The 16,821-nt window shown below is 43.9% G+C and overlaps 1 protein-coding gene across 2 annotated transcripts in view; it reads left to right on the plus strand.

The window, feature by feature from the left end:
- The window catches only part of septin9a (septin 9a), a 206,043-nt gene extending 197,803 nt beyond the window's left edge, over nt 1-8,240 (plus strand). For both annotated transcript variants that reach the window (XM_080447130.1, XM_080447131.1), the window contains 5 exons: nt 3,726-3,843; nt 4,018-4,113; nt 5,133-5,229; nt 5,995-6,046; nt 6,683-8,240. In XM_080447130.1, the coding sequence (XP_080303256.1) occupies nt 3,726-3,843; nt 4,018-4,113; nt 5,133-5,229; nt 5,995-6,046; nt 6,683-6,818 (499 nt within the window). In that variant the 3' untranslated portion in view covers nt 6,819-8,240. The remainder of the gene's footprint in view (nt 1-3,725; nt 3,844-4,017; nt 4,114-5,132; nt 5,230-5,994; nt 6,047-6,682) is intronic.
- Nucleotides 8,241-16,821: the final 8,581 nt, after the last annotated feature.

A 16,821-nucleotide genomic window follows, 5' to 3' on the forward strand; every position in this document is an offset into this window, starting at 1 on the left:
GCGCATACAAAATGGGTCGTTTTCCCCAACGTAAAAAGTTTCGGAGTTATAGGGGTTTTAGAGAAGGAGATAGAACGGAAGGGGATGGGGAGCCATGTTCTTTGACACGGTGATCCATCTGTCCTTTCCTTCTCAGAATCACCGTGGGTGATTCCAGAGCTGCTCCAGCCCCTCCCGTGTGGAAAGAACAAAAGAGACTGATAACACGGTCCAGACCGTGTTCGGCACCGAATCGCTACTCTGTGCAAACACGGTTCAGACCGTGTTTGGCACCCGATGTGTTAAGTACCGGGACACATACTTCTCTTCATAGTTCCCCTCAGAGCGTTAAAACACATCCCAGAACACCCCCCCCCCCCCCCTGTCTTTCTTTTTCTCTCTCTCTCTCTCTGTCTGTCTCTCAATTTTTACACTTACTCTTACTTACGCACTTACTCCTCTAATGGGTCCAAACGGATGATACATTTACTGTGCTTTTGTGTAACGTTAGTTGAGTGCACTAGAGCAGGGCTACTCAACTTAAGATGGCTCAGGGGCCACTCAGCAAAATACCAAAAGTCCAATTGGATTTTTCGATTTTGTAACACACAAGAAAATGTACATTTTGACATCATATTCTTTTCACTGTACCAGTTTATTTTGTGTGTATGTCCAGTGGCATCAGTTCAGCTAAAGCTAAGGTATGGCAAGGTTAGGGTTGCCAACTCCCAGAGATTGAAATAAGGGACACCTATCCTGGGCGCGCGGCAAAGCGGTGCGGCCGGAAAAATGTGGGGGTCAAACCCCCCCAAAAACCCGAAATACATAGAAAACTATGCATTATACCTGTAACAATTGACGCACCTGTATGTATGTCTGTCTGTTTGTTTTTGAAAAATATTTTAGCAACCCATATATTTGAATGGAAATGTATATTTTTATCCTGTGCTTAAAAAAAAAAAAAAAAAAAACTTTTTTTAATTTATTTTTTTACCATGAGGGGGCCGCCAAGACGCTGCGTTGGGGCCGCATGCGTGCCGCGGGTTGAGTAGCGCTGCACTAGAGGGACCTGGGGGAAAAGGATGGAAACAGCTGCCGGTTGTCAGCAAGTCTCCTTTGAACACAGCGCCCCCCCCCCCCCCCCCCCCCCCACTCACTCTCTCTCTCTCTCTCTCTCTCTCTCACTCACTCACTCACTCACTCACTCACTCACTCACTCAACTGGTCATAAAGCGCTGTCCTTGTTGATCTGCTTCTAGAGGCTGTCTTAAGTTAAGTCAGGGGTCATGCAGGGGTAGAGCTCTGCTTAATATCATGTCATCTCAAACATCCGTCCCGTCCCCCTGTCAGCGACCTTTCATTTAAATCCAACGCTGCAGATGTCACATGACCTGGCCAGCAGCTGCTCCAGGCTGAGAATTAAAAAGCCACATGGGAACAAGGGACAGTGTGTGGGAGGATGACACGGAAGAATGTCACAACTGTGGCCGCTTTGGACATCTGTTGGAGCATCATGCTTTGTTGTTCTTTAATGTGAAGTCAGGCCAGGGTGTTGAATGTGATGTGAGAGTTCAGACTAGCCAACACCAGCTCGGGACTCCTGAATCGCTGCCCTACACACCCTCCTGTCTAGCATCAGGTTCTTGAGCTCTGCAGTGCTGTTAGCTCCGCTGTCCCACCGCAGTGTGTCTACGAAGGTGGTGTACAACGTATAAAATAGGGTTTAGGAGGTTTATCAGACTGATTTAGTCGATTATTTACACTGATTTGTTGACTCTCTCACACACACACACACACACACACACACACACACACACACACACACACACACACACACACTCACACTCACACTGGCCCTCATTTATCAACGCGGTGCAGCCCAAATAATGGGCGTACGGCGAGATCACCGCACCTTTCGGCAATATATCCTGACGTGGGCTTCATCCTACCGTAGGCTGAAATCTCACGTCTGGTCGGGAGCAGTTGTTGACTTTGGCTGCGCCCGTTTATTCCATTCTAGACCTGCGGAACAACATTGTCTGACTGTCTGACAGGCATCTAGACACATAATCCACTCCTAAATGTATATCTACACTAATAAATTATCCATGTGAAAATATTACATTTTATAAAGTAATTTAAACAAACTGCTTTAACTGTCATTCAGATAAGATTGTAGATCTGGCTGCATTGAAAATAGCAAATCTACAAGCTCACAAGCCAGCGTGCATCGTGACGCGTTGTGAGCTTGTAGATCTGCTATTTTCAAAATATACGAGCGTTTCTGCGAGAACACTCGCAGAAGCAAGGAGTTTAGACCGGTGCAGCGGCGCTGCTGTTATATTTTCATGGCCACCGGGAGATCAGACATTTAACCCATGGTCCAACACACACCAGCCTTCATTCATTAATGTTCTCTCCAGGCTATCTCTCATTAATGCGGAGCGGGACGGGACTCGCCCGTCCGACGGTCCGAGTCTCACTAGGAAATGGGAATAGCCTACATGACGGCTTTATTTTAGTGTAACTCGAACGCTCACTGCTCGGTATGGGCTAAATAAATTAATAGGCTATACAAACGTATTCCATTCATGGCGATGTGATTGGTATCATAATATGACATTCATGTAGGCTACAAGCCTACTAGTACGTGACAAAGATTGCACCGCTACGGTACGGATTACATTGTGTGTGTGTGTGTGTGTGTGTGTGTGTGTGTGTGTGTGTGTGTGTGTGTGTGTGTGTGTGTGTGTGTGTGTGTGTGTGTGTGTGTGTGTGTGTGTGTGTGTGTGTGTGTGTGTGTGTGTGTGTGTGTGTGTGTGTGTGTGTGTGTGTGTGTGTGTGTGTGTGTGGCGAGCGGGGGGAACTCTTTCTTATTGGCTTTTCATGATGTCTTCTTTGGTCGTATTCTGGTTCTTCAATCTTCATGTCGTAAAATCGGGGCGTTTTGAGAATATTTAAGGGCGTGTTATTTAAATGACGCTCGGTTTCAACCGTGACATTTATCAAGGCTAGGACCAAATGTACGCTCGGATCAGCTGTGTAGGATGCGTTGATAAATGTGACTTCGACGTTGGTGTACGGCCGAATATATGGAAAAATATACGCCGGTTTATACGCTCCGTTGATAAATGAGGGCCACTGTAACCACTGAATATAGCTTGGAAGCTTGTAAATGTTGTCACAGTTCCTTTTGAAAACATGTTGGTAGGTGTCATATTGTTGATTTGGGTATTACAGAGTAGACGTTTAATTCTCATTCATCTTCTTTCCCATTGAGCGTCTGCTCCTCTTGACGCCTCTCAACTCAATTGACTTTAGTCCAATCACCTTAACTCTTTCACTGCCAGACTTATTTCAGACTGTGTCTGCCAGACTGCCACGAAAAAGGTGCATTTTTCCTCTGTTTGTTTTTTAACATTGAAGTGAATGGAGCAGCAATTTTTTGGATAGCGTTATCTCCTAGTTCCTTTGAGATAAACCAAAAAAATTCAGAAAAATTCAAAAAATAATAATAATAATTTTTCAAATTTTTTTTTCTTTCATATTTTCGTCTTTCCGTCATTGGCCATGATAGCCATAGAGCCATCGGACGGGAATTCCCGTTTTTGGCAGTTAAAGAGTTAATGGGAAAGATGGATTTTTTTTATACTCCATACTTATTATACTATTGATTAATCATCATCTTGGTCTGTCTGTCTGTCTCTCCACCTGTCTCTCTCTGTATGTCTGTCTGTGTCTCTCAGTCTGCGGCCTCTAGACGTAGAGTTCATGAGACGTCTCAGTAAAGTTGTGAACATAGTTCCTGTCATAGCCAAGGCAGACACCCTCACCCTGGAAGAGAGAGACTTCTTTAAGAAGAAGGTACACACACACGCACACGAGGAGAGGGACTTGCAGATTCACTCTTTACAATGGCCAATGACATTTCTTGTGACTGTTGTAACAATCTACCCAGATGCCTCTCTAAGTCAAGACTTGTGTGTGTGTGTGTGTGTGTGTGTGTGTGTGTGTGTGTGTGTCCTGTGTACACAACAGATCAGGGAGGAGCTGCGATCCAATGGCATCGATGTGTACCCCCAGAAGGAGTTTGATGACGATGCAGAAGACCGGATGATCAACGACAAAATCAGGGTGAGGAACCTTATCCACTAATGAACCAGCCTCGTCCCAAGGGTCAATGTGTCACTTTCTGAAGCCATTCACAGACTGGAATGCTGTGGATGGAATTCTCCCCTTAAAGGAGGAGTTCACCCAAAAAATTACTTATTTTCTATCAATTAAACACCCCATGAAGCCTTGATTTCATGGATTTTTTTTTTTGTGGCATTCCTGAGACAATAATTTGATGACCGTGTGTATTTCCGGTAGGAGACACAAATAATCTACTTTGTGTCTCCTACCGGATACATTAGCCGGTAGGAGACGGGAATCAAATTATTAGCTTAGGAATGCGACAAAAACAAAAAAGAATCCATGGATTCAAGGCTTCATAGGGTGTGCAATTGATAGTGTGTTGTAATGTGACACAGTATAAAGTACGACATATGTAGTGAAATGAGTGTCGGAATTCAACCTTTTCCTTCGATCTGACTTTCTTTGAGGCACCACATTGTTCTCTCTGAACTCTACTTATTTGACTACTATTTACCTTGTTCATTGACTAGAGTTCATGTTGCTTATTATGATTTCATACTTGTAAGCAGTGGTGGAAAAAGTACTCAGATATTTTACTTAAGTAAAAGTATCAATAATGCAATATTTGCGACGCGTTGTGAGCTTGTAGATCGGCTATTTTCAAATAGCCTATGTATAAAATAGGGCTAAAGTGGTCTGAAAAGTAACTAGTAACTAAAGTTTTCAAATAATTGTAGTGGAGTAAAAGTACCATATTTGCCTCTGAGATGTAGTGGAGTAGAAGTAAAAGTATTGGAAATTGGAAATACTCAATTAAAGTACAAATACCTCAAAAATGTACTTAAGTACGGTACTTAAGTAAATGTATTTAGCTACTTTCCACCACTGCTTGTAAGTCGTTCTGGATAAGTGCGTCTGCCAAATGCCTACATTGTAAATCGAGCAAGAAGAGTTGAGAAACAATGTGAAAATAAACAAAACATTAAAATGATCCTGAATGTTTGCATCGTGTGCAGGAGATGATCCCGTTTGCGGTGGTGGGAAGTGATCAGGAGTACCAGGTGAACGGCAGGAGACTGCTGGGGAGGAAGACCAAGTGGGGAACGATTGAAGGTGATGACCTCACTTCCCGTTCTCTACTGTCATCGTTGAGCATAAAGTTAACATCACGTCACAGCTTGTAGAACATCCTTATTCTTTTTTGCCGTTCTCTTTCATCCCCCTCTCTTGCCCCCCACACTTCATTCTCTCACTCTCTCTTTTTCCACCCCTGTGGTTCTCAGAGAGGGTAACGTGGCGAGTAGAATTCAAAAGGTCTACACAGACAGACAGTCAGTCAGTCAGTCAGTCAGTCATGGAACGGTGTATTTATCAGACTGGTGTGGTGTGTCTTAAGTAATGTGTGTCAGTAATCCAGGTGTGTTGCAATCAACAGTACATGTACTGTGACTGATGCACACACACACACACACACACACACACACACACACACACACACACACACACACACACACACACACACACACACACACTGGTGTGTGTGTGTGTGTGTGTGTGTGTGTGTGTGTGTGTGTGTGTGTGTGTGTGTGTGTGTGTGTGTGTGTGTGTGTTTGCTAGCATCAGACACAGTACAGTGCATGTTGATGACAGATATGTCATGAATATGTCATGAAGTCAGACAGATATGTCTGACTTCATGTTTTTACGAGTGTCTGCTTACCCTGTTTATTACGTGTTATTGTCTTCTTTATAAACTAGAGTTCAATAAACACTAGAGGAAGTCGCTCTGGGTAAGAGTGTGTGCTAAATGCCTAAATTGTAATTATGTTGTCAGTTTGAACTGAGCTAACTGAATTCTCTCTCTGTCTCCCTCTGCAGTTGAGAACATTGCTCACTGTGAATTTGCTTACTTGAGGGATCTGCTGATCAGGTGAGATTTGTGTCTGATGTTGACTAATGAGCTTGTCTTTTTACACTTCTTAATTTGTATTCACTGCTGACAGAATGAAGCTGGAGTCTAGACCAGTGGTTTTCAACCTGTGGTCCGGGGACCACCAGTGGTCCTTGGGGGGCTACCAGGGGGTCCCCAGCTAAATGAGTTAACATAGCCTCAGAATCATTTTAACCACTTAGCTTTGGCTATTCAAAAATAGCAGATCTACAAGCTCATAGCGCGGCACTCGGTGCCGCACTATGAGCTTGTAGATCTGCTATTTTTGAAAAATCTTGAAAATGTGTGCAAATTAAAAAAATAATTTTTAACTCAAATCTTTGCTTCTGGGGGTCCCTGGCACAAAACATTTTCAGATGGTGGTCTGCGGCCAAATGTATATCAATTTAGGGGTCCCTGGCATGAAAAGGGTTGACTGGTCTAGACTGTATGCAGAAACAATGCAGAACGTCTGACCAAATGTCTGACCAATCACAGTAGCCAATCTAGCGTCAGAACACCCAAAATGTGTTCTGATCCCACCCACTCAAACCTCTGAATGATGTCATATTGTAGTCTGTAGCAGGTTGTTCTGGTGGCGTATGCATCGTGCTTACGTGTGTCTCACTGTCCCAGGTCCCACATGCAGAACATCAAGGACATCACCAGCAGCATCCATTATGAAATGTACCGCGTGCGACGCCTCAACGAGAACAACACACACACCAACGGAGTCCCAGAGCACCAACTGGTGGCCACGCACGAGATGTAGACGGCTCCACATGTCCCCTCCTCCACCCAGCCTTCACCCAACACTCCACCTCCCCCCCCTCCCACCTCCCACCCCCCCCCCCTTCACCAAGGCCTCAGGCCTTCAGGGTGGAGGTCCCAGCACCCCCGGGGTCGTTTTGTGAGGGACGACGCTATTACGTTCAACACGGTGTGACGTCACGTTCACTTTCTTGATAGATCACAAAGCCAGAGGACAGATTGAGGGACATCGTTAAGGGCCGGTCTTCGTCTTTCCAACAGGCAACGTGACATCACGCTGTCTGTGTGATGTGATGTAACACAACTGTTTTACAAAACAATAAAAAAAAATAAGCCAAAAGAAAGGTTAGCAAAGTGCGTAATATGTTGGGTTTTTTATCGTTTTTTTCTTGGTGGCCAAATGCGTCACTTTTATCATTTGTTTTTGTACACATGATCATGTCAGATACGGATTATAATGCCCATGGCACCTTTTTGTTTCCCAATAACGAATATAGTTTTTAATTAGAAACACCATAAGGAGTGATTTAATGATGATTGCTATTTATGTGAAAATTGTGTCAATGGTTGTAATCCATTTGCATTGATACACATGCATTACACACACACACACACACACACACACACACACACACACACACACACACACACACACACACACACACACACACACACACACACACACACACACACACACAGGCCCTTTTCTTTGGCCCGTAACTTGTGCCTTATTTCCGTGGTTTGGATAGTTCGCGCCAGGGACCGCCAGGGTTCCTTAAACGGGCCTCCACTCTAACTCTGACAGTGTACAGAAATTCGGGTCCATTTGGTTCCATTTGTACACGGTCAGAGTTACGGGGGAGTCGTTCAAATGAATACAACATGTTTTGAGAACTACTGCCTTATTTATTGCTGACTAGACTCTTCATGTTGGTTGGATTGTAAGGACCGCAGATCTGATGGTGCCAAATGATTCTGTTCAGTATCTCAAATACTTTCCCCTCCTTGAGGATTAACCACTTGAACCCCATATGGTTGACCGTAGTCCCTCAGGGCTCTATACTAGTGTCTTTTCTGTTATTGTAGGGAAAGCTTTCGCAGAAAATAGCCGATCGACAAGCTCACTGTGAGCTTGTCGATCGACTATTTTCTGTAAAAGCTTTTCCCACAATATTTTTAAGGTTTAAGTGGTTAAGAAGGCACATGGATGACATCATGTTCCACTGAGCATCCTTTCTTTGTCTGAAGCATTATTATATAACTTCCAAAGCTGTCTTGTTGTCATCCTCTGTTCTTGTGTATATTCTTTTTGTCCTGATACATTTTTCTTTTCATTTTCTTTTTGTACTGGTATTATTAATAATTGCATATTTGTTGCCTTTGATATCTTATTTTAAAGAAATAAAGTTTAAAGTTGTACATATTTTTGGGGGTTTTCATTATTTTATTACAGAAACTGTGTGTGTGTGTGTGTGTGTGTGTGTGTGCGCTTGGATAATTGTCCAAGGTTTGCTGACTGTACATTTTTACTGCACCTTGTAAATGGTTGTTGTTGTATTGTATCTCTTATGTGGACATCCATCAATTATTAAGTAAGTGTGTGTGTGTGTGTGCGTGAGAGAGACGCACACTTGATGTGTGTAAGAGACACGGCTGCTATAATATATTATGTCCCGTAACATCCAAAAGCTTTTAATTAAGTGGTTGGTTCTGGATATATTGCCTATTTTCAAATATCCAATGCATAATTGTTGCTAGTCCTAGTTGCTAATTTCTCTCTCAAAATCTGGCAACTCTGATTAGCACCACATTTCTTGTGGCCACTGCAAGTAGGCCAAAGAAAAATTTCTTTCTTTTGTTTATGTGATTTATTTTGTTTTCCTTCATATTAACAAAGTTTGAATGTTGAAGAAGCTTCTTATTACAACTATTAGCCATTTTAGGATCAGTAAATTGTAAATCTTACAAAAAAGCTGATACCTTTATACTTACCTATAACTGAGGTAAATTTGGATTACCAGACTTTTAATTTTTTAACTTAAGTAACAAATGTGAGTACTTCTTCCACCACTTTGTAAAACAAAATAAAAACCACTATGTGCAACTTAAGTGCAAACCTCCTCCTGCCTTTGCAGAAGATTAAAATAAAGTACACACTAACACACCTCTAACTGAGCAACAACACAGGAGACAGTGTTCCAGTTTAAAATGAAGCACACACTTATAACTAAGTGTAACAAGGTTAAAATTAAAGTCTCATTTTCATGGTTGAAATTCCACCAATCCTGATAGGTACTGAATAATCTTTATTTTATTACATTCATTCTGTGGTCAATATAAATTACCATTGACCAGATCTGCAGGTGAGTAAATAAAATAGTTGTGTTTATACAGAGAAGGTGGGGTCCTGAGACGTTTCCCACCATAGAGAATAGACTTTCAACAACACACAACAGCCTTTGTTTTGATGAGCAGCGAAATTGTTTCCTTTAATTTTACTACAGTTGGAGACCTCGCACAGTAGTCAAATTTTCAGTCCATGGGAATAGCACCGCTCCTAACAGAGCGTTAGTGAGAACTCGCTAACACTCCGGACCAGAGCTAAGGACCCCCCCCCCCCCCCCACCCTGACAAGGTAAATATTGTGAAAATAGGCGAACTACAAGCTCACAATGCCTCGCAGATCTGCTATTTTCACAATGTGTGCCTCTTTCTCACACATTTGACAATTTACGCCAATTTGGTATTTAAAAGGTCTTAGAAGTCCTTAAATTGTAACTTTAGAAATGTGCAGTAGTCTTGTATCATCCCCCGTCTTCTCCAGCTGGCCGGCCGCAACGACGAGGAGCTCAACAGGCTGCTGGGTGGAGTGACCATCGCTCAGGGCGGTGTGCTGCCCAACGTCCAGGCTGTTCTGCTCCCCAAGAAGACAGAGAAAGCCGGCAAGAAATAAATCGCCTTTATTAACCCAAACAATACCCCATTAAGGCTCTTTTAAGAGCCACCCATATAATATATACATATAATAATATTTGACCCATATAGTTTCGATATAAAGAGTTGCTTCTATTCATCGTGGTTGAAAGGAACGTGAACATGTATAGCTTTAATAGATAAACCATTACTCAGGCTACACCCCCTGCTTAACACAGAATCTAATCTCAACCAGTTTTGGGATTACAGTATGCCCATTAAGTACAAGGCTGACTTATTCTCCTGTCCACACGCCGTTGCTGCAACGGCAGTTAATTATTGTACTGCATTAACACAATTTACGTTAATCACATTAGGTCATTGCAGTAAACAGGCTGGATAAAGATAAATAAATGTAAAGGAAAGGCACAGGTAGCTATTGAGCCAGTCTTATAGTCAGTCAAGTATTGCATTTATGATAAATTCCCCAAGTAGTTCAAACTTAAATCGCTATTCAATATGGATATGCTCTTTTTTTGATAATATGCGTGGTCCTAGTCTATGCAGTTTACTTGGAGCTGGTGTACTTGGTGAGAGCCTTGGTGCCCTCAGACACGGCGTGCTTGGCCAGTTCACTGGGGAGCAGCAGGCGGACGGCGGTCTGAATCTCCTTGGATGAGTTGGTGCGGCGCTTGTTGTAGTTAGCCAGTTTGGAGGCTTCACCGGCGATGCGCTCAAAGATGTCGTTGACAAAGGAGTTCATGATGCCCATGGCCTTGGAGGAGATACCGGTGTCAGGGTGGACCTGCTTCATGACTTTGTAATGCAAATGAGGTGTGCTACTCCCAGCACATGATTGGTGCCACTGCTTATATGACCCACAGAGGGAGGTGTCTTACACTGTCTTTGTTTCTGCATGTTTTTCCTGCCTGTTTTATCTATTTGTCCCGCTAAAATATAGACTAGGGCAGTGGTGGAAAAAGTACTCAAATGTTTTACTTAAGTAAAAGTATCAATACTGCAATGTAAAAGTACTCTGTTACAAGTATAAGTCCAGAATTGTTATCAAAATGTACTTTGAGTACCAAAAGTAAAAGTACTAAAATGTTTGAAAGATATTTTCAAATAGCCTACTATAAAATAGGGCTAAAGTGGTTAGTGTTTTATAATGTACATTGTTTTTATGTAATAAGTAAAGGTACAATATTTGCCAGAGATGTAGTGGAGTAGAAGTAAAAGTAAAGACAATTGGAAATCTCAAAATTAAAAAGTTTTACTTTTAGTAAAGTACAGTGCTTGAGTATATGTACTTAGTTACTTTACACCACTGGATTAGGGATAAAGTATAATAAACATTTAGGGTAAATCTATATTTTAATTGGAATTGATAGTTCTATTCTGCGCTCCAATTTCAATCCAGTTGTAACAACACATTCTATAATGCATAATTTAAATAATCTAGTCAGTCCACTACTTTGCAGACTATTGCTACTAATCTGAGATGATATGTCCCTGACCAGTTGTCCCACACAAAGCACAAAAATGTTTGCTTTTGATCTCTGGTCTCAAACTTCAAACATAAATTTAAAGCTGTGTGTAATTTGGTCAAATGAATTAAATGGCTCACCTTTTAACAATAATATATTCCTGTATTCACCCAGGCCGGTGACAGATTTTTATAAAAATAAGTCTCTCTTTGGTGAAATTTTATTTTTTTATTAACATTCATCATTGGTATCAAAATGTATTTAAACATTTTATGTTCTAAGAATGTTTTAAGAACAAAAGATTTAACATTCATTTGCAGTGCAGAATATTTCGATCTCAGCCTTGCAGATGGAACAGCCAGGCGAGGAAACTTCAATGCACCTCTCTTGCATCTCTTCAAACCTTGACAAAGCCAATGTCCTTTGCATAATGCCTGAAGCACTGGCGGCACATGTTGAGTCCGTATTTACGGATCAGTCCATGTTGGTTCGAGCAGACCTGGCAGGATCGGGGGTATTTTCGGGGGTGACTCGGCACTATACTTTTTATATAAGTATACTCCGGCACCGGCATTAACATTCATCAAAATTGACTTGAATAAAACTATGAATTGAAAAATATAAAGTATTGGTATCAAAATGTATTTTAAGTACCAAATTTTTATGTACTAAGAATCTTTTAAGAACAAAAGATTTAACATTTATTTGCAGTGCAGAATCTTTACATCTCAGCCTTGCAGAACAACCAGGCGAGGAAACTTCAATGCACCTCTCTTGCATCTCTTCAAACCTTGACAAAGCCAATGCCCTTTGCATAATGCCTGAAGCACTGGCGGCACATGTTGAGTCCGTATTTACGGATCAGTCCATGTCGGTTCGAGCAGACCCGACATCGGGTTTTTTTTCGGGGGTGACTCGGCACTATACTTTTTCTATAAGTAGGCTCCGGCTCCGGCGGCTCCGGCTCCGGCGGCTCCGCCGGCTCCGGCGGCTCCGGCGGCTCCGGCGGCTCTGGCTCCGGCGGCTCCGGCGGCTCCGGCTCCGGCGGCTCCGGCGGCTCCGGCTCCGGCGGCTCCGGCTCCGGCGGCTCCGGCGGCTCCGGCTCCGGCGGCTCCGGCTCCGGCGGCTCCGGCTCCGGTGGCTCCGGCGGCTCCGGCTCCGGCGGCTCCGGCTCCGGCGGCTCCGGCTCCGGCGGCTCCGGCGGCTCCGGCGGCTCCGGCTCCGGCGGCGGCGGCTCCGGCTCCGGCTCCGGCTCCGGCGGCGGCGGCGGCGGCGGCGGCGGCAGCGGCGGCGGCCCCACAAAATCACTCTCATCATCCGCTTCATACCCGCTATCATCCTCTTCAGGCAGAAAAGGCGGAGGAGGATAAGGGCCCCAGGGCCAGACCATGGGGGGGGGGGGGGTCTTTTTATCCTTCTTCTTATCTTTCTTCTTCTTATCTTTCTTCTTCTTCTTTTTTTTTTCCGGCTCGGGCTCCGGCTCGGGCTCCTCCTCTGAGGAGGAAGAGCACGACTCCTCTGAGGAGGAGGAAGAGCACGACGAATCCTCCGTCCCCAAATCAACCTCCGGCTCCGGCGGCTCCGGCGGCTCCGGCGGCTCCGGCGGCTCCGGCTCCGGCGGCTCCGGCGGCTCCGGCTCCGGCGGCTCCGGCTCCGGCGGCTCCGGCGGCTCCGGCTCCGGCGGCTCCGGCTCCGGCGGCTCCGGCTCCGGCGGCTCCGGCGGCTCCGGCTCCGGCGGCTCCGGCTCCGGCGGCTCCGGCTCCGGCGGCTCCGGCTCCGGCGGCTCCGGCGGCTCCGGCTCCGGCGGCTCCGGCGGCTCCGGCTCCGGCTCCTCCTTCTTCTTCTCCACCTCCTTCTCCTTCTCGTTCTCCTGATGGATTGATTGAAGTACTTTATTTAGAAAGACATGAATACAGTACATGGAAGCACACATACAAGGTCCTCTAAACTGGATCGCTCATTAAAGGAGGAGTTCACCCAAAAAAATATTTATTTTCTATCAATTGCACACCCAATGAAGCCTAGAATACATGGATTTATTTTGGTTTTTGTCGCATTCCTAAGCCAATAATTTGATGCCCGGGTGTATTTCCGGTAGGAGACACAAAGAATCTACTTTGTGTCTCCTACCGGATACATTAGGCGGTAGGAGACAGGAATCAAATTATTAGCTTCGGAATGTGACAAAAACACAAATAAATCCATGGATTCAAGGCTTCATGGGGTGTGCAATTGATAGAAAATAAGTCATTTTTTGGGTGAACTACTCCTTTAAAGCACGGTGGTTTATTAGTGTGGTTGCCCTAACAGGGCAACCAGACTATAGTAATCCTCCTGCTTTATTAGTGTGGTTGCCCTAACAGGGCAACCAGACTATAGTACTTGATGAACTTTATTTCTAGATAAACAATACTTTAGACCGTCTCTCCTCCCACAGTTTATTTTTCCCAATTTAGTGCCATATGTCAAAATGACCGGCCTCACCGGGAATCGTGTGCTTGTATAAGGCTAAGAGATTGGTTGCATAGTTTTATTGATATTGATTTATTAGTGCATTAAATTTCCCCATCCACTTTAATGGAAAAGTGCAAAAACTCAAATTCAAGTATTTTTTTCTCAGAAACCGTAAGAGCTAGAGTTACCAGATTTGGAGGGGAGGTTCCTAATTTAGTCCGAAATTATTGATATAATAATTACACTAATCGGCCACATGGTGGCGCTATAACAGCCCCCTTTACGTTTTGGCCTATAACTCTTGAACCGTAGGTCGTAAAATCAAAATTTCTTTTCACCTGGATTCCTTGGGTCACGACGCATCTCCCCATATAGGCCACGCCCATTTGCGTCTGGATAGATTTTTTGATATTGATTTATTAGTGCATTAAATTTCCCCATCCACTTTAATGGGAATTGCAAAAACTCCCATTCAAGTATTTTTTTCTCGGTAACCATAAGGGCTACAGTTACATGACTTGGAGGGGAGGTTAATAAATTATTGCAAAATTATTACAAAAAAAATCACACCAGTCGGCCACATGGTGGCGCTATAACAGCCCACTTTACCTTTTGGCCTATAACTCTTGAACCGTAGGTCGTAAAATCAAAATTTATTTTTCCCTAGATTCCTTGGGTCATGACGCAACTCCCCATGTACGCCACGCCCATTTCCGTCTGGATAGATTTTCCGCCATTTTGAATTTTCTTCAAAACACACTTTTAGCTCCTCCTCCCACATATTTTGTCCAAATTTCACAAAAATCGGTACACATGATCTCTGGACCCATGCCATAAACGTCCCCAAGCTGAATTTTGATAGTCCGTACCGTTCGTCCGTAAAAGGCTTCCAAAGTTAGCGGGAGGGGCCCGTTTTACAAAAAAGGCCAAAAATCACGAACAAAACGTCCAATCAATCCCAAATTTGAATCACATGTCAAGGGTGGTTTACTCAACAAATCCCCAAAACCATTTCCACTTTGATCCATAGGGGGCGCCACAAATGCGCAAAATGTGACCGTTTGATGCAAAAACATTCTTTTGGGGGGGATCAATCCTCTCAAAATGAAAAGCAGGTGATCTCAGGAGTTACACGATGATGTCATTGGCCTGCTACATTTGTGGGAGGGGCCTATTTATTTAGTGGGAGGGGCCTATTTCTTAAAATCAAAACGCCATGTATCACGAACGCAGGATCCAATCAGCACCAAATTCGAATGGCACGTCGCGCGGCCTCCGACGGTATTCCTCCAAGCGTATTCCTCAAGTCCGGGCGGCGGCAACCCGCGACCGGCGACGGCGCAACCACACTTTGCAATTTCCCATAATTGCGACGCGTCTAGTTTTTAATTTTTTATTGTTGGCTTTGGATAAAACATTGGTGGCTATAGCCACCGAAGACCCCGCGTAACGACGCCCCTGCACGGCTCGTCTAGACCTTTTTTTAAGCAAGCTCGGTCGGCTTTCAACCATCAGATAACAGCGGGCTTGTTGTTGAAAAAGACATCAAGCCATAGGCTATTTTTAGCACCATAGTAGCAGTCTGCCGGTGTCGGCTCTCAGGTGCATTCTGCAACCTTTTTTCACACCTGCCAACCGACTGATCCCCCGACTTCGACTGTCAGGCTGTAGTAATTAGTGTGGTTGCCCTAACATGGCAACCAGACTATAGTACTCTACCTACTTTATTTCTAGATAAACTTTATTTTCAGCCGCTATTTCTCCCACAGTTTATTTTTCCCAATTTAGTGCCATATGTCAAAATGACTGGCTTCACCGGGAATCCTGTGCTTGTACTTTGATAAGAGATTGGTTACATACTTTAATTGATATTGATTTATTAGTGCATTAAATATCCCCATCCACTTTAGCTCTTTGACTGCGGACGACGCGATAACGCGTCAAGTGCTACTTTGTCCAGTTGGCCGTCGACGCGCTCGACGCGCTGGACGCGCGTTCATTGTTTAATCTCTGATTGCGCTATGCTGCTTAATATTCAATGTTATTCTCGAGTTCCACTTACTTCACGGACATCTGCATCCGGTTTCATGACCTGGATTCCGTTTCCGTTTTTTGATTCTTTTCCCCAGTCATTTTCGTCCAAAATAGGTAAATAAACGGTCTTTCACACGGTATGACGGACAAACGGACAGTTTCTCTTCTATAATCTATGGTCTGGGTGACGATCAGTCATCGCCGTCGTGCATCACATCGTAATTTTGGCGATCAAAACAATCTGGGAGGACGTCACATCCGTTTTCATGTTATTCCCTGTCTAATCTATCAAGAAGGCTGAGAGAGACCCAACGACCTGATCAAGCAGTCATGTGCTGCTCTCTAGTGGCGGACTTGTGCTGGGTCTTTATATTATGTGCCCTTAAATTATTTTCATGAGAAAAATTCAAAATATAAAAATAAAAAAACACGAAAATTGCTGGCACTGGGGGAGTACTTTATGAAAATACTCTGGCAGTCAAAGAGTTAATGGGAAAATGAAAACCGGAAACCGTAAGGGCTACAGCTACGACACTTGGAGGGGAGGTTCATAGTTTATTGCCAAATTATTTACAAAATAATTACACCAGTCGGCCACATGGTGGCGCTATAACAGCCCACTTTACGTTTTGGCCTATAACTCTTGAACCGTGGGTCGTAGAATAAAAAATATATTTTTAAAATATTTTCCCCTAGATTCCTTGGGTCATGACGCAACTCCCCATATAGGCATTTGGGTCAGGATAGATTTTCCGCCATTTCGAATTTTCTTCAAAACACACTTTTAGCTCCTCCTCCCACATATTTTGTCCAAATTTCACAAAATTCGGTACACATGATCTCTGGACCCTTGCGATAAACATCTCCAAGCGGAGATAGTCCATACCGTTCGTCCGTAAATGGCTTCCAAATTTAGCGGGAGGGGCCTGTTTTAAAAAATCACGGAAGCGTCCAGTTAATCCCAAATTGTAATCACATGTCAAGGGTGGTTTACTCAACAAATCCCTAAAAGCATTCCACTTTGATCCAATGGGGGGCGCCACAAATGCACAAAAGTTAACCCTTTGACGCAAAAACATGATTTTGGGGGGGATCAATCCATTCAAAATGAAACAC

The sequence above is a fragment of the Gymnoscopelus braueri genome, assembly GCF_963280865.1.
Source record: "Gymnoscopelus braueri genome assembly, chromosome: 13".
Classification (NCBI taxonomy): Eukaryota; Metazoa; Chordata; class Actinopteri; order Myctophiformes; family Myctophidae; genus Gymnoscopelus; species Gymnoscopelus braueri.